At 35.0% G+C, this 22,892-nt stretch overlaps 1 protein-coding gene across 3 annotated transcripts in view; it reads left to right on the forward strand.

Annotated features, from left to right (window-relative positions):
• CCDC91 (coiled-coil domain containing 91) overlaps window positions 1-22,892 on the forward strand; it is a 115,874-nt gene that overhangs the window by 56,723 nt on the left and 36,259 nt on the right. For all 3 annotated transcript variants that reach the window (XM_088537388.1, XM_088537387.1, XM_088537389.1), the window contains 4 exons: window positions 3,432-3,539; window positions 14,961-15,053; window positions 15,249-15,317; window positions 16,226-16,402. In XM_088537388.1, the coding sequence (XP_088393514.1) occupies window positions 3,432-3,539; window positions 14,961-15,053; window positions 15,249-15,317; window positions 16,226-16,402 (447 nt within the window). The remainder of the gene's footprint in view (window positions 1-3,431; window positions 3,540-14,960; window positions 15,054-15,248; window positions 15,318-16,225; window positions 16,403-22,892) is intronic.

Consider the following 22,892-nt stretch of genomic DNA (forward strand, 5'->3'; position numbering starts at 1 on the left):
TTCTACAAGTACTACTATCACAAGCATTGTTTTAGATAATAAATATGGTAGGAGTATAGCAACATATGCACAACAGAGACTGATGACCCGTGTCATCATAGTCCTGAAATCGGTTGTTGGTACAAGTTGATCCTTTGTGCGGTGTAGTGATAGAGAAGGAGATTGCCAAGAATACCTATATTGTAATCTCATTCCTGGACTTTATGTTAGAGATACCATATGTTACATTCTGCTCTAATCTTATTCAAACAGATCACAGAATGGTTGAGATTGGAAGGGACCATCTTGACCAACCCCTGTGCTCAAGCTGGGACACCTAGAGCACGTGGCACAGGGTCGCATCCAGGCAGGACTGGAAGATCTCCAGAGAAGGAGGAGACTCCATGACTTCTCTAGGCAGCCAGTTCTAGGGCTCTTTCACCCACAATCTATTGAAGAATGGCTGTTGCTTCAGGAATACCGTGTTGATATTAGATCAGTGACCACAGATTTATGCAACATCAATGAGCCCATTTGGATAATGTGTTACTAGTTTGAGAAGTGATGTTTGAGCAGTCACAAGTAGCTGCCCAGAGTACCAGTTCTGTTTCCTTGTACTGAATAAAGCATGTTAAGAGCACATGCTATCACTGAATAGACAAATGGATGCAACTCTTTAATAACATAAGCAGTTGATCAGTCTGAAATTCTCCAAAGCATTGGTTACCGCATGTCTCTATTGTGTTGACCACACCCAGAGACCTTAAAGAGTAAAATATCCTATTTTTTATTATTTGGTAAGATAATCTTTTATGGCATCATTATGTTCAGGCATCTCTCATGGCATCCCCATTTTCTGTTGTCAACTAGAGACAGACAGATGTAGGCTAGGCACCTAGTAAATAAGTAAATAAGAATCAAATGAAATTATGTTAAATCTGACATATTTTTAAAAAGTTTTCTTTTTGATAATTTATATAAAGCTTGGGATATGGATTTAATAATAAAAAATGAAGAATAATAAAAGGGTTTAAAGGGCAAGATACAGCTATATTTGTCAAGCAGTGCCAGTATTCTGTGACACTTCTCATACTTGAGGGTAGAATTTATATTTTATAGAAGCTTCTTATCTTTTGGTATTGGTAACTATCATCAGTTCCGAGCATAAAAGCTTATTCACAAATGCATTTTCCCTCATGATAATAAAAACTGTCTATGCTTTAATGCATAATAAAATAATAAATAAAAACAGTTAATTTGGTGGTGGTGTTTGATTCTAAAGCATGTCTTAAAATCATAGGACCAGAGAATCTTGAAATTATCCTTGAAAGAGGAAATATTATTTTATACAAAATGATTTTGTTTTAAGTCCCTTAAGATTTGGAGCTCCATCAAAATACATTATTTTCACTCTGTATATTCTGTATTTTAACTGCCTGTCTCTTTGATTGGTCTGCATCTCTCCATAGAAAATAAAGGCTTATGTCTAGCTAGCTTTCATGGCACACGATGGAAGCCAGATGTGTGTGACAGATCGTAATTTATCTCTGTATCATCTAGTGGAATACTCAAACACAGGGTCAATTTTATGTTACTGTTTGAGCAGTGTTAGTAGTTTAGATGATGAAAAAATATATATTAAAATAAAGGACAAGTTTTAATCACCTATCCCATTTAATGGTTAGTACTTATTCCCTACAAAGCAGAAAGTTCTTGCTACTATTCAATAGCAATATAACAGTTACTAGTTAAGCTCACATAATAAAGTCTGTGGCTTGATGTGAGCAAGAAGAAACAATTTAAGAAACTACATTGCAACTTAGTAACTGTTCTATTACTGTTTTTCTGGGCTGATAGCAGAATGTTTTTCCTTTTGTGCTTTTTTTTTTTTAATAGTGGAACTATTCTGGTCACACTAGATTTAATTTCTTTTTCTTTTTTTTTTTTCTCCATAAAGTAGAGAGGTTTTTTTGCCAGTGATACCTGGCAGTTTCCAGTGTACAAATAGTAGAATTCAGCTTCACATGTCGAAATTATACTCCTTTGCAAATTAAATTTTAGTGATTGTCTGAATTTATATGATACAAGATCTAAAAATAGTATGAAAGAAATTGGCTTATATGAAAGTAAGCTTGTGACTAGTTAAATACCCAGCAAAGGCCAGCAAACCTGTTCTTCAATTAAAGTTGATCTGTGTTAACTTTCAAACCTTTCTGAGCCTGTGTTGAAAATACAGCTGTGCTGTAGCACCAATGGTATCCCGAAGAACCCTTATTCTGGCAAAACAGGCTAAGTAGTGGAAAATGTGGGAAGATAGTTCAAAAACTGGCAAAAGTCATTTCTATGTATTTTTTTCCTCAAAAATCCATTTTCTATGTGTTATGTTCCATCAAATAAGTATATCTGCAAAACAAAGATTATTTAAAAGATGGGACTTTTTATATAATTTGGCATTGTTGTTGTTTTTTCTATTTGGGCCAACGGTCTGTTTTCTATAAAATTTAATGTCTGTTTTAACTTGCACAGTAATTTCAACTAGTTTGCTATGTTCAGTTTTAGTTAAAAATAGTTTGCTATAGTGCATATGAATAGTCCAGTGAATTTTAGAAAGTGACATAAATATTTTATAATATTGGGAGAGGGGGAAACTTGCATAGCACATTAGCTAAGAAACTCCTGGACAAAAATATTAGGATTATTTTAAGAAAATCAGATTGCAATTCCTTTTATATGGTGATTTGTTTTTTTCATATATTCGATGGTTTTTTTTAATGCATGTAGATGCTGTAATTTCTTCAGTGTTGTCAGGTACATGTATGCCTGTACACATGTGCACAAACACATGCATGCATGTACACAAAATTTCTAATTTTATATTCTTCTTGCTACTGTCTTGGTACTTTAACTTTCCACGTTTTGGCTTCCACTGCTTCACATTCAAGTGTGAACTTCCTAGGGGGGAGATCTTATATGTTTTAAATTGCTCAGAATTTCCATCTGCTTTTACTTGACTTGTGGTCATGAAGATCATGCTTGGCCCATGGGATCCTACAGTGTGCCGAGAGGATGTGGAGTTTTGTCAGCCAGTGAAATATGTCTGGCTTTTTTTTTTTTTTTTCCCCTCTCTTCAGCAGCTCTCATGCTTCTCTTCTTGTGTGGTCTCACTAAACTGAGTATATTTAACAGAAATACTCTCTATCTTCTGTGAATTGCTCTTTTTAAAGAGACTATAGGTAGGAAATCTGAGATCCAAAAATTTTTAATCCTGGCTATAAGAAGATATAAATCTAAAAACAAAGTGGTGTTACCTAGAAAGTTATTTCGGTAGTACTTTCTGAATTTATAACAGCGTTCTGTGTTCTGATTATATACAAGTATATAGCTGATTTCCAGTTTCTGATAAACACACCAGTTAAATTTTTATTGAGTTTTTCTGTGCTTTCTTTTTGCAGGCATTGCTGCAGTCTACAGTTCAACAGCGAGAAGCAGCTATTGAAAAGCAGTATATACTGACAATTGAAAAACACTCTCACAAATGTGAAGAACTTCTTAATGCTCAGGTATGGATGTGCAAACACACATATACACATAGACTATCTCTTTATCCCATACGTGTCGTTATCTGTGTATGCAATACAAAAAGCTTCATGGTTTTAGTTTCAGATCTTTTACATTTGTTTGGAGAAAATATGAATGGACTAAATAATCAGTTGTTCACCTTATGTGATTGAGCGTAACCGTAAACGTAGATATTCAAAAACAAGCAACAAACAATGCAACTCCTTCTTTGTTGGGATCCAAGGTATTTTATGACATTTAAACCCACTTAGCAAAAATTCAAGAATAGTGTAGCCCAGAGGAGGAGGAATCATAGAGCAGCTTAGCGCATACTCCTTTAGTGACTGTCATTTCCTGTAGTCCTGGAGACAACATGTAATAAAACATGTAAATAGACTAATTCATCTATTAGAAAACCTGTTCTTCTTTCACAGATATCTTGCATAAAAGTAGAAAAGTTAATGTATGAATTTTATGTAATTCCTCACATGTAACGTGTACCTTTACAGCTTCACATTGCTTGATTGTTAAAGGCACAATGGTACTTGAAGTCACAATAATTATTAATGAGTATCTGAACAGTGTAAACCTGACTGGTTTTTGAAAATATCTTCATTTGATTTGAGTATAATTTATGGATCAGAATAATATCTGTGATTATAATTTTTATTAGCTGTGATAAATTTTTTCAAGCCACTGATTTTCTAGTAGCATTCCAAGTAAGTACTTTTACATAGTAACAGTTACTTAGCAACTTCCATTAGCAATAATTGTCCTAAAAATGGGAAAATAATAGTTTGTTTATCACTGTAACTTTCCTGTGGCAAATTAGACCTAAACACAGCAAAAATCCACTTGAAATATTCCACCATCTTCAACAGTATTTTGTGGATATCTGACTGTTATTGTATCAATTAAAGTTTATTGCAAATATATAAGCATCTGTATAAATAGTGTAACAGAGAGAGGCGTAAGAGCTTGGGGAAATCAGTTCGTTCTTGTAAGAGGAGCATACTACACAGAGCTACACAGTTGCTCTATACATGCTCTATATCAATGCCTAAAAAGAAAGTAAAAATGGATTTTTATAAAATGTTTTGTTTTTCCTGTGTACTAATTTTATATAACCTTCTCAATATTAAAAATGAGCAAATCTCATGAAATTCATAAGAATAATAGAATGATTTTCTGGGAGTGCATTTTCAAATTTAGCAAAAATACTGTTTGATGATATGAAACATCTCAAACCACAAGGTGAGGACAGAAATATGCAAAAATGTTCAAAAAGTTCAAATTTACATGACACTATTTTTTTCAGTAGAGCTCATGAATTTGAGGGGCCTGCTCTTCGTTGTCGGACAGAAGAATACTTTGCCATAACACAGGAACCAGTTCACATCATGGTTGTGTTTATTGTAACATACTATGACATTTGGGCCTAGAAAAGATTTACCTTTTGTGTTTACAAATTTCCAAGTCATTTCTTCTCATTCTTCATTCAACTCAGTCAAGGTTTACTATCCCTAAGGTAATATTAGACTATGGGTTTTTGAAGCCTAAGCAAGTAGATAAAAACTATGCTTGTTTATGATAGAATTATCAGTTGTATTAAAAAATATATATTTACAAATTTTATAAATGCAGATTTTAACTTTGTAATACATATTATGATTTTTTTTTAATACATCTGTTTTTAAATACATTATTTACTTATGCATGTTTTAGCATTTGTTTTTCTCCAAGGGGTTTATTCTCTGTTAATAATTGATATTATTGACATGGTAACTAATGAATATACAGCAATTTGATTAATATTCTGTATTACGTTATTGTGTAGGCATATGAACACTTACATTGAGAACTACAAGTATCCATCTTAGTTTCAAGAGGCTTTATGCCATAGCACTAATAACACAGTAAAATTATGATCTAAAAAAAAGCTTAGTGATTTTTCTTCTATTTTATTTGGAGTTCCTTGTCTCATGTAGTTTCATAATTCCATTGTTATGCTTTCTTCTAACCCCACTCCCACCTTAACAGTATCCTGCTCTTTATGTTCCTAAAATGGTTCTTTGGAAAAGAGAAAATGCTATTTTTCTCTGCTAGTATTTAAGTAGTCATTAGATTTGATTCAAGTTTTTGGTATTCAAGCTGTAAATTAATCTTCATTACAGGCAGTATTTTCCACCAAACTGATTAGCTATTTAGAGCATAATTGGCTTCTCCTTCCTTTTTCCTCTTCTCCAAGGTGAAACCATCATCTCGTCATCACAAGTTGTCTTTGACTATGTATCTTGTTTCAGGCCTCTTTTTCTGAGCTCTCCTCTCAATTCCATCCTCCATCAACAATTTAGGACCTTGCTAAAATTGTAGAAAATTCTCCAAGGTGAAATTGGCTGTTTTTAATTGTTTTCCTTCTGACTAAAGCCTTCACTACTCATTCTAAAGTTAGAAAGTTCTGGCCTATGTTGTGTTTTCTCTTTCTGAAATTCATGTTCGACCAGCATACAATACTCTTTCTTCCCATGAGTATTAGAAGCCTTCTGTAGATTGCAGATTTTGAGGTTTTCAAGACCTCCTAAGGCAGTTTGCGTGGTTATTCCAAGATCTTCTTGAGTGGCATTGTATAAAGTACTTTCCAACATAGTTATGCTGAACTGGAACTGCCTTTCAAAAAAAAGTGTCCCTCTGTACTGATTTATTGCTATCCATTACTTTTGCTACAACAACTTGAAAGGTCAGCTACAGCAGCAGGCCCTAACAGTTCTTATCCACAGATGCCAGCTTACTTCTATATGTATCCTTTTTTTGAGTCCTGTAATGTCATTTGTTTTCAGTATCCTAGGCCGCATGTTCTTTGTGGAAGTGACAGTTCCTATAGGAAGACTGCTTCTGGAGTGGGCTGAAAGGCCAAGTTCCCTCAAATGTCATTGACCACTAAAGTGAACACTAGTTGGTTTAAATGGGGGAATGTATTATGGCTTTTGGGTTTTCAAGTAAGTGTATTTTCAAATCAACATTTCACAAAACGTTCTAGACATTCTCAGGCTGTCTCCATGATCAGCAAGTTCATAGTGCTTCACCGCTGAACGGGACAGCAAGAACAGCCTATTATGGCAGGAAGCAGTCAGGTTATGTAATGAATGTTTGGGAAAGGCATGTGTATCAATTGTGCTTTTATAGGACTTATTATCAGAGAAGACTTCAATGTTAAATGCGTCAGCTTAATGTAAGCGAGGAAATAATGCATTTCACTGTTACATTTTTTTCTGAGACACAAACTTCTTTGATATTGTCTTGTGAAAATGAACACTAACTTTGACTTTGTCTTTGAAGGTGTTTTCTATACTAAGCAATTTGGTCCTTTCTTAATGTTCGCCTTCCTTACTGTCTTCTAAGCAAGGTGAAGGGAAGCAGGCATTCATGGAGTGAGAGAGATGAAGGTACATGTGAAATTAGATTCAGATGGCATGGTCACTAAATTCTGACTTGGCAATATCCCCCTTTTTTTCAATGCCTTCTTGAGGCATGAATCAGAGATTACATGTCTTAATTTTATTAATCTGGATATGTGACATTTTGATTCATATGATAGAATAAAGAAAGAAAAAAGTCTTTAATTTTGTATTTCAAGTGCATACATACTTTTCTACCACATCTGCCATCCTTTGCAAAATTCTGTAAGGCTGCAGTTTTCTTTTTATAGCATATATTGTTATAAAGGGTTTTTTTTTTCTTTTTTCTTTTTTTTTTCTCCTCCCCGCCCCCCCCCCGCAAAGTTCAAGTAGCTCCAATGGAACTACTTGCGAAAGTAGCAGCTACTAAGGTAATTGATGAGAAGTAACTGTACTAAAACAGTGTCACACACACACACACAAAAAAAAAGAGTTAAAAGATCTCTCTGTGCTTTCACCTGTTGACATTTTTGTGATGATTTTATATGAAACTATGAAATATATGAAAGAATTTTTACATTTGTAAAGGCAACAGCATTTTGAGCTAAGCTGAGTTAACCTTGTGTCCTTAATACTTTTCCTGTCTATATCATGATGTTGCTGGAAAAGTACTTTGTATTCATGGTTCTAGTTTGATAAACAGTTATTCAAAATCTGTTTGGTGGTACATGAAATTTTGCAGCATTTTTCTGGTACATGATCAAAGAAAAAAAAAAAAAGCTTTGTTTTAAAAACAATTTCCTGAAAGGTCATTCCAAGCAAGCTCCACTTGCTGGAACTCACTTCTTTCAAATATATGAATGGTGTAAAAATGGCTTATATGTGAACTTGCAGGCAAGCAGAAATTTGGTGTGGCAAAGGTAATAATCTGGAATGTGCTAGGTGCCTTACCTTCTCCGGTGTTTGGAAGACACAGCTGAATGTGTTTTGCATTTTCAGTAATCTCTTTCTGTACACCTGCATTTTCTGGAATGCCAGTTACATCTGTATTGTATAATAATTGAATGTCTATATGCTAGAGAAAATGTGTATCTGTTTCAGTAACCTAGTTCTGCGATAAGAAATCATTTTCTATTTCAATTTTTAAAATACCTACTTGTAACATGCAGTATCTTTATGTAATAATGTTTAGTCCAGAGATGATGTTTGATTTTTGTGCTTCCCTGTTGATGCTGTGCTTCTTTCCCTTTTAAGAGTTATGATTGAGAAACTGCTTTCATGCCTTATTAGGGGGCTATGCAATTAGAGAATTTGGAATATATGCATTTTAAGGAGACAGGAGTATTTTTTTTCAGTGAGAGCAGTAAGTACCTGTACTAGGTCTGTCTGCTCTGTTGTGGTGGAAATTAGACTGCTCAGAACTTCTTGATTCGATGGCAGTTCTTGACTAGGGAAAAAAAAAAAAAAAAGGTACTTAGAGACTTCTCTTGTAATTTTATCTCTTTACTCCAAAATGCAGAATTTGGCTCTCTATCCTGATCAAAGTAACTTATTTATGAACAATAAAACAAATGTGGCAAACTATTTGAAGTCTGACAGCAGGGGATTTGCTTTAAATTAAATCTCTCATATTCCTTGGGTTATACACATTCTTCAGTATACAGCTGGCTGGAACTTTGAGATGAAGTAGTAAACTTAGTTATTTTACTACTCTTATTATAGTTTTTCTTCAAATTTTGATTGGTTTAACTTTTCTTCTTGAATAATGTTTTGCTGTTTCCTGAGCTTTCCCTTAAAGAAAATTTGCTCTCTTCTTGGCGACTTGGACCTTAAACTGACAACATGCAATAATAAGTTATAATTTGAGGAAGTGGAAATATGTAGCAGATGTTGGAATTCTTCACACAGATTTTTCCACCTTATATTGCCAAGCACTCCAATGCCACAGGTAGTGAGGACAGTGTAGGACTGTGGGAACTGGTTGTGACTACCTGATCTTTTAATCTGACATGTGACTTAGACATAGACATGGTGCAATAGGATGCCGTATAAAGTATTGTGATGTTAAATATATCTAGCCTTTCTACAAGACCGCAGAAGTATTACTATTATTTTACTGATGCTGCCTTTTCCTCAATCTAATATTTTGAATAAGATGTAGAAATAGACATATTTTAATAATATTACCTCAGGCTTGTACATGGCAGTTAAAATTCTGTTCTGATCAATATTTAATAACTGTTAGGTCGGCATCCTGAAGTACTTACCTAATTTTCTTTGAACCAGACAGAACCATGATACTTTAATTTTTTTTTCTTATGCTGTACCCATCTCAAATAAAAATAATGAGATTTTTCCATGACCTTTGTTTATTTTTTACTATTGCTAGATTCTGTTATGAGAAAGTGAAGTAAAACTTGGTGGGTTAAGGAGTTTTCTTGTTTAAATGTTCCTGCTGATGAATAGAGGACTGGAATATTTGCTACCTCCCTCTGTGGATATTTTTCCCAGATCTTGAAAATGAGGACTAGGGGTTGCTCTTACATCCGTATGCAATAAGGGCATTAAAAAAAAAAGTATATGAAGGTGAGAGGTGAAGTCTTACTGTGTCAGTGATTTAACAGGAGGGAAAAAAACACAAATATAATAAATTTTGTTACAAGAAAAATTGATGATTCACTGGGGTGTGAATTCAGAAATACATATATTTTGTGCCTCAGTATTTTAGTTTTCAGAATGGGGCTATTGCAGGATGCTTCTAAATGTCATTTCACTAGTGTGTGAGCTTTTTTTTCTTCAAATGAGAGGTGTTTTGAAGGCGCAAACTATCATTACCAGTTACAGTGATGCTGCATATAAAGCAAACTTTTTTTCTCTTTAGTAGTAGTATATGTACTTTATTCTTTTGGACAGATAATTCTGAGAACTGAGCAACTTACCAGCTCAGCAAGATTTTTTTAGCTGCTATTCATAGGTTATGTAAAAGTACTTAGATTATCAATCACCGTAGAAACATTAAACTGAATATATATCAGCTATAGCAAAAGAATTGTACCTTAGAATTTCTGTATCTATTCCCTTTCAGATGAAACTGTACAGAGCCCAATGAGAAACAATCCATATTTTAAAAATTACTTTCAGTTTGTTTTGGACATCCTATTTTCTGTTTTTCTTTAAATTTTAATTTTAGGACTAATAGGAATATGCGAGGACTATAACTGTCTTAAATTAGAGATAGTTTATTGATAGCTTTAATATAGCATATTAACTGCCAAATAACTCAAAAGAATCTTCAGCCACTTAATTCACTCTACAGGTTATTTAGAATATATACAATGTAGTCCTTCAAAAGATGCATACCTGAAGTAAAACTGTCAAGATTTTTCAGAAATAAATTTAATCTATAAAAATAACCAAAAAAAAAAGAAAAAAAGAGACAAATTGCTATTGTGATTAAATGTGTTTACAATATCTTCTCTGACTCACATTCCTGGAAAAAAAAAAAGATTTTTGATTTATTTTTTACAGGAATCAAGGAAAACCACAGGACCTCTGTATTTATATTTGAATCTACATCAAACATTTTTCAGTTGGAACTGTTGTCTAAAGAACTTCTTTCAGGGAGAAAAACATAACCTATTTTGAATGCCTTTTGTTTTAAGTTGATTTTTTTTGACTCTTCTTGACCCTGTCTCTTACTGCTTTCCATAAAAGAGTTTGGAAATGCTACTATTACTCCCAAATTTGAAATACACTTTTTTTTTTTTTTTTTTAGAATATCTGTGTATATACTTTTTTTTTTGATGGCAGAACACTTTCAAACCGCTGCTTTTCGGTATTTTTGCATTCAAGATTTGTTTTACTCTATCCTCTATACTCCCTGACAAAGGAATTAAAGGGAACAAATGATGGTTTAGTTGGAGAGGGAGTAGTTAGGCTCAATAAAATAGTTCAGACAAAGTAATGCATAAACTTCTCTAGACTGTATGAAAATTTATGTACATATTACTTGTGGCACCTAAGTTTAAGATATTCAGAACTGACTTAATATCTCTGCATAGTTTTCTTACTGTGCCTTGCAGTTTACATGTGCTGTGTTAATTTGCAGCAAACTTATGCTGGCTGAAAATTTTCTTGTTCCACTAAAGTGCTATTTCTTTTGGCTTCATGCTAATTTATGCATCATACTATGAGTTCATGCCTTTATTTATTTAATTTCCAAATTAACTTAGTCATAAATTTGCACTCATTTTACCCTTTAGTCTTGAAATCCTGTTAGGTATGTTTCTTTATGAGTAGCTGGATAACTACATACAAAGCCTCAACATTTTTATAATGTTCTGGGTTTTTTTCTGATCTTTGAATTGTTGATCAGTTAAGGAAAAAAATCTCACTTCAGCTTCCAAAATAAACTTCATCTCTTGCAGTCTACACAGATTGGATACTTTGTTTTTTTTCCCAATTTAAGATTCCGTTGTAGTTCTCCATCATAAATTTCAGAGCACTGGGGTAGTCTCTGTAGTTTTCTGAATAGGACTGCTAAGTCTGAATTCATTATACTGCTTATAGGAGACCAGCCATTCTTTCTTGAAAGCTCATATTAGGTTTGTTTGTTAAGGAACTGGGAATGTCTTTTTGGCAAATAAAGTTGCCCTCAGAACCCTAGCTTTGGCATGTAAACAAACTTTATATAAAGCAGCATCTACAGTGCCCGGAAAGTTAAACTCCACATACAGATAGCTCAGAGCAGTCTTGAGGCTCTTCATTTGCTCTTTTAACTGTGTCTATCAAAGAGGAACATGTTCATGACTATCCATGGGAAAAAGGAAACGTTGCATGAGATTCATTCAGTTCAGACCCTATTTGTATTTTTTCTTTCTAATGAGGAAAATAAGCGATATTGAGGGAAACTTGCTGACCTATAGACCCATCTCAGCATATGTGACCTTTAATGCTCAAGGTTTATGCGTAATATGAGGACTTGTTCACATCTTCCAAAAACCCTTAGCATAGTATGCCTTTTGAAAGATCTGTGCTTTGGTGGAAAAGGTGGAGGGAGATGGAATGGATCATTGGTATCACTGAGCTCACTTTAGCTCATTTTAGTAAGCACAGTTTTCAAGGAGATTCCATTGTACCATATAAGGACTAATGAAGTACACTGCTGTGGAAAAACATTAGTTCTTAATGAGTAACCATGTTAATTAAATTCAAAGTACCAGTTTACATCTTTTCATATTACATCTGTGCCGACAATGAAGTACAGGCTTCCCGTGACTTGTTCTGGGGAGAAGTGACTCACACTGTTTGATTCTGCTTCGTCTGTTTCCAGTTACTTATTTCTTTTTAAATAATCTATGTGATGTAATAGCTGAAAGTGCATTTTTCTCTGAAAAAGAAATCTAGTTGGACGGATATAAATTCTGAAGCCAAATGAACAATTCTTCAAGGTATTTCTTTAGCTATAATACAAGAGAATATGCTCTACTCAGTTGTATGGACAGCTGTTGCAACATTTGTGATCATATATGAAGTTCTGGAAGTTTGGATATGAAGCTAAACCATTATTTGACATGAATAAACATTTAGATTATAATAGGAAAGGGCATGTCAAGATAGTCACAAGAAGCTTACAGTCTGGATGAAATTAGGAATTTTAGCATCCTTATTTCTCATGCAAAGGTACATAATGTAATAGATACTGCTTTGAAGTGTTCCAGGAGTGATTAGCTTATATTTTGGAAACACTGTAAATATCTTTGTGGCTAGTGTTTGCTTACAGTATCTCTAAAAATAAAAACTGCTATATAGTTATACAAAGAAATAATGTGTTTAATATAAGTTTTTTTGAATTCCATACAGTTCAAAATATAATAGCACATATTTTTTTCTAATCAGCCAAGGAAATAAGAGATCCTGAGTTAGATTAAAGTGATCATACTGTAAACTGCACTTAGAGAAACCTTCACATTTATCATAACTGTTTACTCATTAGACAATTATTTTGTAGTCAAAAGTAGTATACTGTATTTTAAAGCTTCCTTTTTTGCTTTCAGAAGAAGCAAAAAGACTTTCAGGTTATCACAATGTATCTCAATCGAGTTATTTGAATTCAGCAAATATGTACTTCCTCACAGTAACACTAAGGGGGCATAAAATTGTTTTGTATTCTACAAAATACTTATTTTCTGGACCTAGTTATACTCTCTTCTTGGCAGGGAAGGATGTACATTTTTACTTGAGATATGTTCAAAATCAGAACGCTGCATTCTTCCTTAAGCTCAAAATATTTTGGTACCCCTTTTTTTTTTCTTTTTTTTTTTAACTTTTTCTTCCAGGATTGCAGGTCTATATGTTTTTTTGAAAATTAAATAAATAAAACCTGCTGTGTAGTGAGGTTAGGTTCACATGGAAGGCTGTAGTCACGAAGATGTGTATTTCAGCTTCAGGTAAAATGGACATTGATTGTTTCAATGGTCTATGTAGACATGTTCTTTGTTGAATTAATGTAAATTAGAATTTTAAAATCTAATTTAGAATTTTCAGGATGGACTTATCTGTTTTCTTATACCCGTAAGTTAAGTTTCTAAACCTGTTGTGAAAATTAAAGACTGAAATTAGTGATCCCACAGAGAATATTGTAAAATACATATAATAACCGATCCAACATGACAACTTTAAACGCACACACACGGTTTTCTTATCCAACCTAGAAAGCCGGTGGTTGGCATCAAACTGCAGATAATTGCCTGTAACTGTTCTTCTAAAAAATAGAATGGCAATCAAATTGTTCTGCAGGATTATATTATAGATATTATAAAGCTGAGGATATTATATAGATATTATAAAGATCTGATTTTCATACTTCTGATTTTCTGATAATCATACCTTAGAAAATCCCTCTGCAATTATTATCTAAAGCTGATTGACATTATTCAACTTTGATTTGTGGAATGTATCTGATTCGGTGTTTAAGTATATTTGCCTGTTATTGCATCAATCAGTATTTCAAATGAACATGGATTAACAGATGCCAGTTTGCAGCTTTTCCACAGTCAGTTAAGTGAAGGATTATATAAGCAATAAACATCCGTTTATTGTTTTACTTTTGTTTGAGTTAGTGGAGGTACGAGGGGGAAATATGTAGCTGCACTGATAGTTAAAGCTAATGATTGAAGATACCGAGTCCACAAAAAAACTTAGTAATACATCATTAAGCATAACCACTCCTTGCACAAGTGTTTTCCATTAGAATTTGTCTGCTCCATTCAGACCTATTTTAAGTAAATTCACGAGGAAATACCTCTTTGCATGTTTATCCTGGAAAGACAGATAGGTGTTTTATTTTATAAAGCAGTCTAAAAGCTTACTATTCTGTTCTTCAAATATAAAAATGTTTTTCAGAACATAGTATTGCAGTTTGGTAATATGTTTCTTGCTGATGTTAAAGACACTTATAATTAAAACATAATAAAATTCATGAAACAGAAATGGCAGTTTCTTAGAAACGCTAGTTAAAAGTGTATTTGCCTGATTAAGATTTTACGTCAAAGTTTTATGTTCGTTGTACATATACTTTTATTCTTAAAGCCACAGTGCAATACTTTTTGGCAATCTTCTGGAATATTATAGTGTATTGATATTATACTTTCTATTTTAAAGTTATGAAATGAAAGGTAGTATAGACATATTTCAACTTACACAGCTGTTTAATTCTTTGAAGTATGATGTTGCTTTGACCATCTACATAAATTTTGTAAAGAGTGTTGCTCTATATAGTATTTTTTCCACATATCTCTGTTATTCTCTTCAGATCTAGAGAACATGAGAGAGTGTGATGAATGCTAAATGTTTCACATGAGTTTCTCTTAACATCAAAGCAGTTAAAGGAGCAGTGCTTATGTTTAATCAAATCTAGATTCTAACTCATCTAATAAGCAAAGGACAAACCTAACTACGTTGCGTGAGTTGTTTTTGACTGTTCTACTAGCAGAATGTAGTTACAATATAGATTTTTTCTTCCAGTAGCATCAGAGACTTCTTGGCATTTTGGAAGCAGAGAAGGAAGTGTTATCAGAAAAGACAGAACAAGCTTTGCTGCAACAATCACAAAAACATAAGGTAATGTTTGTATTTACAAAAAAAAAAAAAAAAAAGAGAGAAGTCTGAACTGTAGCATAGAGTTCATAAGGAATAATCCTGTCTTAGTCATTGGAGGGAAGAAATGAAGTCTTGGCAAAAACTTTGAGTGTTTGAAATTATTTTTAGCTATTTATCTATTGTGTAATGCAATTTAATTTTTCATAACATTTGCAGGAAATACTTGACAAATGTTTGGATGAAGAAAGGAAAAGAAGTAAGGAGGCTCTGGCAGCTGTGGCAAAGGTATTTCTTGTAAATTCTGCCTTTACCGGGTAGATTCTCTGTGTCATTAGGAATGCCAAATTCAGCAGTTGATTCTTATTTCTTTACTAGATGTGTCAAAATTATGTTCTCATTCATATATAATCTGTAAATTATAAATAGATCTACAGTAGCTTAGGCCTTCATAAAGATACCCTAACCATTCAGGAGATGTAGCTTGCTTACTTCTCTTTAAGATAAGCTCTGAATTTATACCAAGAAGTCAGGATCTTTTGTGTTAGAGGATAGAATTAAATAGTTAATTTTCTAATATATTATTTTATAAAAACCCACAAGAAAACTTCATAAAAAAAACAGCAAATGTTAATGATACCATTTTATGGTGTCAAGTATTTATTATGTTTCACAGATGTCTAAAATTTAAAAGATAGAATTCAAGGAATTGCAGTAAAAAGCTTTTCTTCTAATTGCAGGTATTTGAGAAAAATAGCATTTATTTCCATTTATTTCAATCTTACTTGAGCAGTTCCATAATTGACACTAAAGGACATTGCTAACCTCATTAAAATCCCTTTTTTGCCAGGCAATGCTTGCCTGTCTTGAACTTCAGCATGCTATTATCTATTGGGACATACACAATACCAGATTTTCTTACTGATAGTTGTGTAGCTCAGCATATATAAAGCTATGTATTGTCTTTGTTGCTCCAGCTTCAGACTTGTGGACAGGTCCAAGTCTATTGTACCTGTAAAAATCAATGTCCGGTTGATTAGTAACACCTTAAGAAAAATTTTAGCTCTTAGTTTAGAAGTAAAAATATTTCTTGTATCCTGTCAGGTCACATGTGTCATTAAAAGAAGTAATACTTATGCATTACGCACCCATGTTTGTTATTTTGTTCATTTATTTGTACTTGATATGTTTCAAAGGCTGAAAAAGTAGCAGTGCAGGAGGCTATTCTGAAAGCAGTAGAGGAGGAAAGAAGAAATATGGAGAAGATTCATGCAGAAGAAAGAAAAATGTGGGAAGCAGAACGTGACACACACAAAGAGAAGATTGCCCAGGCTGTTTTGGAAGCCATGCAAGAGCAAAGAAAACATAATCAGGTTAGCATGTTTTACCCTTTTGTGGACCTGCTTTGTATGTTTCATTTTCTCTTTTGAATATCTTTGCAATGCTGTGGTAATTTCTCTTTTAAAATATAATTTATTACTGCACCTACCTGATATTTGAAATGCACAAAAATCTCATTATTTTCATCTGTATTTTGTGTATGGAGACAATTTGGTACATTTAAAATACAATTCATGTGACTTTTTCAGGCATGCATACTGAAGTGAGATTAATTATGCCCTGTAACTCCCTGTACCCCTAGAGTTGGGTTCAAAAGTAAGCCAAGATACAGCTCAGATACAGGTATTTGTATTGTAGAAAGGTTGAATGATTTTCTTTTTAATAAATACAGAGCAGATGAGATCCTTATAGTGCTGAAATTACACTCCCTATCTTAGTAAAAAGATTTTTTAAAGACAAAAAGTAGAACAGATACAACATAAATAGAAAAAGGATTATTAGTATTGGTAATCTGTAACAGTAATAAGCTGGAAATGTCCTCCTCTAAGGATAGTTTTATGTTACTTAAATTGAGAGGGAAATCCACAGCATCAGATTTTACTAGATAATAGGAATTACAAATGACCGCTTACATGTCAGATGTTACTCAGGTTTAGTGATGAAAAACACTTGGAACTGCAGGTAGGCAATTTGCTGACATTGATTTTTTGTGTATAATCTTCCACTCAGACATGATTCTCATTTGCATTTTTTCTTTAAGGTTTTTCCTTCGAGAAGTGTAGTTGAAATATCGACCTTCTTGCAATTATGTTTACATGATTTAATCTTTCAAGTCTGTAAGGGCCAACAGTAAAATATAGTCTGGCATTTTAGACAATGAAATGTGATATTGCGGCAACATATGTAATAACTCTTGTTCTCATTTTTTTTTTATGTTGCATTGTATAATATCACTTCTTTACAGTTAGATTGTCCTGTTTCAGAATCATCAACTTATAGAACTATTATGCTTAGTACCTGTTAATGATGCTACTGACTGTAGATGTAAGTGAATATGCAGTAGTGAATAAGTAGTCTCCTTTGTTATCAGCTGTATAAAAATGTCCTTGAGAGCAATATTGTTAAATTCAGGAGAGAGTACTTTCTGACTAACCCATGATTCTGTAACTAAGGCTCATATTACACTAGTGATTGTCATAAAAATGTAAACAAAAATGAATTTTTTATAGTGCTGTAAATTAATTTGAGGAGATTTACAGATTATGACTAAAAAAAAACAGAAAATAATCATAATATTAAAGAGGTAGAACTTCCCTCTGCCAGTTATTTTAAGAAAAAAAATCAGAAAAGAGAAATGAGAAAAATCAGGAAAAGGTCACTGTAGGCTTCTGCAAGTAGGTGAGGCAAAATGGCTTCTGGTTATGGTCCAGAGAAGTTAACTCTGGGGACATTCTTATTTTCATTGTCTGTTTAAAGATGAAAATGCATTTTATTACCTATGCAGCTGAAATTTGTTTTCGTCTAGGTCTGAGTTGGCCTCAAATATCACAGCTAAACAGGAGCTCAAGAAAATTGTGAATTTGGTAGAAACTAGGATTTAGTGTAGTGGACACTAAAAATCATAACCAAGACTTGAGATCTTGTTTTAATTTGTCTCCCCACCCTACCCCTGGCCCCTAAACCCTGGCCCCTAAACCCCAGCTCTAGACCTAACCTTAACCTTGGCCCTGGCTCTAGACCTAACCTTAACCCTGGCCCTGGCCCTAGCCCTAACCCTACCCCTGGCCATGGCACTAATCCTGACCCTAACCCCGGCCCTGGCCCTAAGGCCTGGGCCTGCCTAGCCCTAACCCTAAGCCCTGGCCCTAACCCTAACCCTGGCCCTGCCTAGCCCTAACCCTAGCCCTAAGCCCTGGTCCTAACCCTAGGCCCTGACCCTAAGCCCTGGCCCTAACCCTAACCGTAGCCCTGGCCCTGGCCCTAGCCCTAACCCTAACCCTGGCCATGGCACTAATCCTGACCCTAACCCCGGCCCTGGCCCTAAGGCCTGGCCCTGCCTAGCCCTAACCCTAAGCCCTGGCCCTAACCCTAACCCTGGCCCTGCCTAGCCCTAACCCTGGCCCTGACCCTAATCCTAACCCTAGCCCTAAGCCCTGGTCCTAACCCTAGGCCCTGACCCTAAGCCCTAGCCCTAACCCTAACCCTACCCCTGGCCATGGCACTAATCCTGACCCTAACCCTGGCCCTGGCCCTAAGGCCTGGCCCTGCCTAGCCCTAACCCTAACCCTGGCCCTGCCTAGCCCTAACCCTAACCCTGGCCCTGCCTAACCCTAACCCTAGCCCTGGCCCTAACCCTGGCCCTGACCCTAATCCTAACCCTAGCCCTAACCCTAGGCCCTGACCCTAACCCTGGCCCTGACCCTAAGCCCTGGCCCTAACCCTAACCGTAGCCCTGGCCCTAGCCCTAACCCTAACCTTGGCTCAGACCCTGATGCTGACCCTAGCCCTAGGCCTGGCCCTAACCCTAGGCCCTAACCCTCACTCTAACCCTAGGCCCTGGACCTGGCCCTAACCCAAACCTAACCCTAAGCCCTGGCCATGACACTGACCCTAAGCATAACCTAAACCCTGACCCTCGCCCTAACCCTGACCCCTCGCCCTGACCCTCGCCCTCACCCTGCCCCTGACCTTGACCCTGCCCTGGCCCTGGCCATAACCCTAACCCTGGCCCTAACCCTAACCCTGGCCCTGACGCTGATCCTGACGCCACCCTGTCCTAGTCCAGACCCCGCCCTACACCCTAGCCCTACGCCCTACCCCTTATTGTAACCCTAGCCCTAACCCAAGCCCTGTCCTGACCTTGATCCTGACCCTGACCCTACCCCTACCCCTACCCCTAACCCTGACCCTAAGCCTACTCTAACCCTAACCCTACCCTGCCCCTAGCCCTAGGCCTAACCCTAGCCCTTACCCTGTCCTGCCCCTGCCCCTAGCCCTATCCTGATCCTGACACTAACCCTAACCCTAGCCCCGCCCCTAATGCTGCCCCTAGCCCTAACCCTAAACCTAACCCTGCCCTAACTCTGCCCTAGCCCTAACCCTAACCTGACCCTGACCCTAACCCAACCCTTAAACCTAACCCTTAACCCTAACCCCTAACCTTAACCCTAATCCTAACCCTAGACCAAAAAAAATATTACTGTCAACTTTCTTTATATGTATATGAATATGTATATGTATATGAATGTTAAATATTGAAGAAAATATGAAAATATGAAAGATTGTTTATAGCAAAAAGAACATTGACTTCTTCAGTGGCCAAAAGTTGATAAGTCAGATGTGAAAGATACAGTATCCTGAAATTGTAGGAATTGAGGAAATTGTTTATCTGTAAAATGTTTAAGCAGTGAAAATGAGTGAAAATAAGCCTTCTATATCAGAAAATAGGTTTAATTTTATTATCCTTTTGTTTGTTTAAAAGCAGGAATTTATTATTTCCTTTTACTTAGGAAATAAAAGGTATTAGTTATTTCATTATTCTTTAAGCATATTAAGTGGAACTTCATAGAAGTTTGTTGAATTGGAGAAAATTATAGGAAGAATCTTAACATATGCCAATTAATTTCTTCAGCCATTCGTTTTTGGTATAGAAGCAATAAAGCTTTGAAGATCTTAGCTTTTGCTGAATGAAGTGGTATGATTTCATTTCATGTTCTAAAAAATTATTTGAAAGAAGAAAAGCTTAACATCTGCCATGTGCAGATGAGATGGAACCTTGTATTTGTGGAGTTGGCAGAGGAGGAGTTTGGTTTTGGTGTGTGGTTTTTCTATTGTTTGTCATTGAAAAATGGCTGGGCAGAAGAGCCACAATGGAAACTTGATGCAGATTGCTTTCACTTTACTGCATTATTGACAGACCTTTACCATAAAAAAAATGTTTGTCCTCAGTAAGGTGGCGAGTGTGCAGATAAGGAGGTGCTATTTCGTTGTAAGGTTTATGTTATTAATTTAATCTTTAATTTAGCTGGAGAAAAAAAAAGTGGGGGGCATTTGGGAACAGTTTGATAAACAGTTCATGATCAGCATGAATTATTTGGTCATGAAAAGCATTTAGTTATGGAAGAGCAAAGTAAAGAAAAGCTTATAATTCAAGTAACTTCATAAAAACTAAGATGTTACGAGTCTGCATTTCAACTTGATGGAGCAACCCTTTTATGCTCCCCTTCCCCTTTTTTTAAAGGAATTAAAAGATTAGAGTAACATTATGTTAATTTTCATGAAATCCTTGAATGATCCAATGGTTTGGGGTCTTTAATTAAAAATCACAGGTTTCCAGCTAAAGTGAAGATTTTATTCTTTGAAGCCTGACAGTTCGATTGGGGTAAATGAGATAAATTACATGACCAAGGCAAAAGCAAATTCCTTGAGTGCTCTCTCAAGACAGCATAAGGTATTAGTCGAAGAGACTGTTTTCTTTTCCTTTTAGTATAGTATGGTAGCATCTCCAGCTTCTATACATGTGTGATCCATGTGCTTGGTGCTTTTATAAAAGAGATTTATTTTATTCAAAAAAGGATTGTTTATTTTGGGAAGATTGGTGTTGTCCTATGAATTGGGGAGAATAATCTCTCTTTGAAAAGAAATCTTTGAACATTTTGTGACTTTGCACAGTAGCCTCATGATCTTTCTGCATGTTGAAAAGTTGTTATAGATGAGGAACTGGTATGCTCAGCAGACTAAATTTATGCTAACAGGTCTAGTTTTTTGTTACCGTTGTTCTATTTTTGTTAAGCAGAGAGTAGTAGGTAGCAGTTTTCAATGTTGAGGGGAGTACCTGTTGGAATAGAAAAAACTCCCACGGGACTATTTTTCTAGAACATTTTCTTTCAAATAAATTAGTGGTTGCCCTCTAGCTAGAGAGAAACTGTAATAGGTGATTTGACCGAAGCTGAAACTTTTCCCCAAAAATTTAGAGTGAAGCTCCTAGGGTGAAAACTAAGGCCTTAATCCAAAAGAGAATAGGCAGTACACTCCATGGTTTCAAAGGCTTGTCGTCTTTTCCTCTTATTTTTACTCTTGAGCACCTAAAAAATATTTTGAGGCTGTAGGATAAGGAAGGCCATTAATGTTTAGATAAAATAGAAAGGATGTTGTAATCCATTTCTAATTAGTGAGAAAAGCAGAATAACTATAATGTGAGCATGGGAGCTAGTATTTTACAAAGCTATTCTTAAGTACGTAAACAAGGTGAAAACTTAGAGAAGTAGATGATGAAGTAAGAGATAATTTATTTGCAACAATTTTGGTTTGAAAGAAAATTTAATAAAAAGCAGAATGAAATCTGGCAGTTGAGGGATAAGCCCTTGAAATTTGGGTCCATGTCACAGCTTGACAGTAAGCCTCCTAAAGCACTTAAAGCAAAGAATCACCTTCGTCATTTCCTGAAGGCTTAAAGTTAAATTTAAAGTATTGTGTGTTTTATTCTGGCTCTCAAGCTAGAGAGCTTGAATACATCATTGCCATAATCCACATAGCAGATACATTAAAAGCTATAATTGTTCCGAAGACTGCAAATAATTAGAAAGGGGGGGAAAAAAACTTTAAATTATTAAAAGAGTTAACATAAAATCTGCTGCTTCTTGGACATTAGGAAAAGCTTTGAGGCAAAATGATCTTACCAATGGGAAAGTATTTCAGGAAAACTGAGGCTACAGTATTTCATTCAGCCAAGCCACAATGGAGATATATTGAGATATACAAAGAAAAAGTGTTTTTGGAAGAAAAGATTAAGTAAAAAACTTATGGAAAAAATGTGAACTTCCATGGATTCTTTGCCCAGTAAGTGTCTAAGCATTCAAAACAATTGAATTTGTTCACACTCCTGAGAGTTCTAGTGTTCTTTGAAGAACTGTGATTTATAATTTATTAGTTTAGAATGTCTAATATAATTTTTAATGACAAACATCTAAATGGTTGAAAGGATCTTGATTAATTCTTCTGTTGGTACTGTATGTACTTTAAAATATATTTAATATTTTTCTATCGGTTTACGGATGCCAGTGTAATATCATTGCTGAAAAGATAAAAGTAAAAAGCCTAGAACATACAGTGTTTAATCTTGAGAAATGGAAGGTTACTTTCCTGCTACATTAGTAAAACCTTTCTGGTATTCAGGCTCTATGCTTGAGGGAGTGCTTCTTCAGACAGCTTTGGCAAGCATTAATTAATTTTGCATTGAATGTCTTAAGTATTTCTACACCCAGTAGTGTATAAGTGAAGAAAAGATATGTAACTGAATATATGAAGTTGTTGGCTATATACTTAAGGGATGACTTTTGTTTCCGCTTATTGCTTAACTTAACCGTAACATATTTGCTGAGAATGACTTTGCATGTATTTTTTTTTCTTGAAACCTGGTATATGAGAAGTTTAAAAAACTAATAAATAAAAAAAATGTCTAAAAAGTGATTTTGCACTCTGATGCCTGGTCAGATTTGTTAATTGTATAGTCCTGTAAGCTAG

The sequence above is a fragment of the Tinamus guttatus genome, unplaced genomic scaffold (assembly GCF_059628265.1).
Source record: "Tinamus guttatus ecotype Peru unplaced genomic scaffold, ASM5962826v1 Tinamus_guttatus_pri_ptg000753l, whole genome shotgun sequence".
Classification (NCBI taxonomy): Eukaryota; Metazoa; Chordata; class Aves; order Tinamiformes; family Tinamidae; genus Tinamus; species Tinamus guttatus.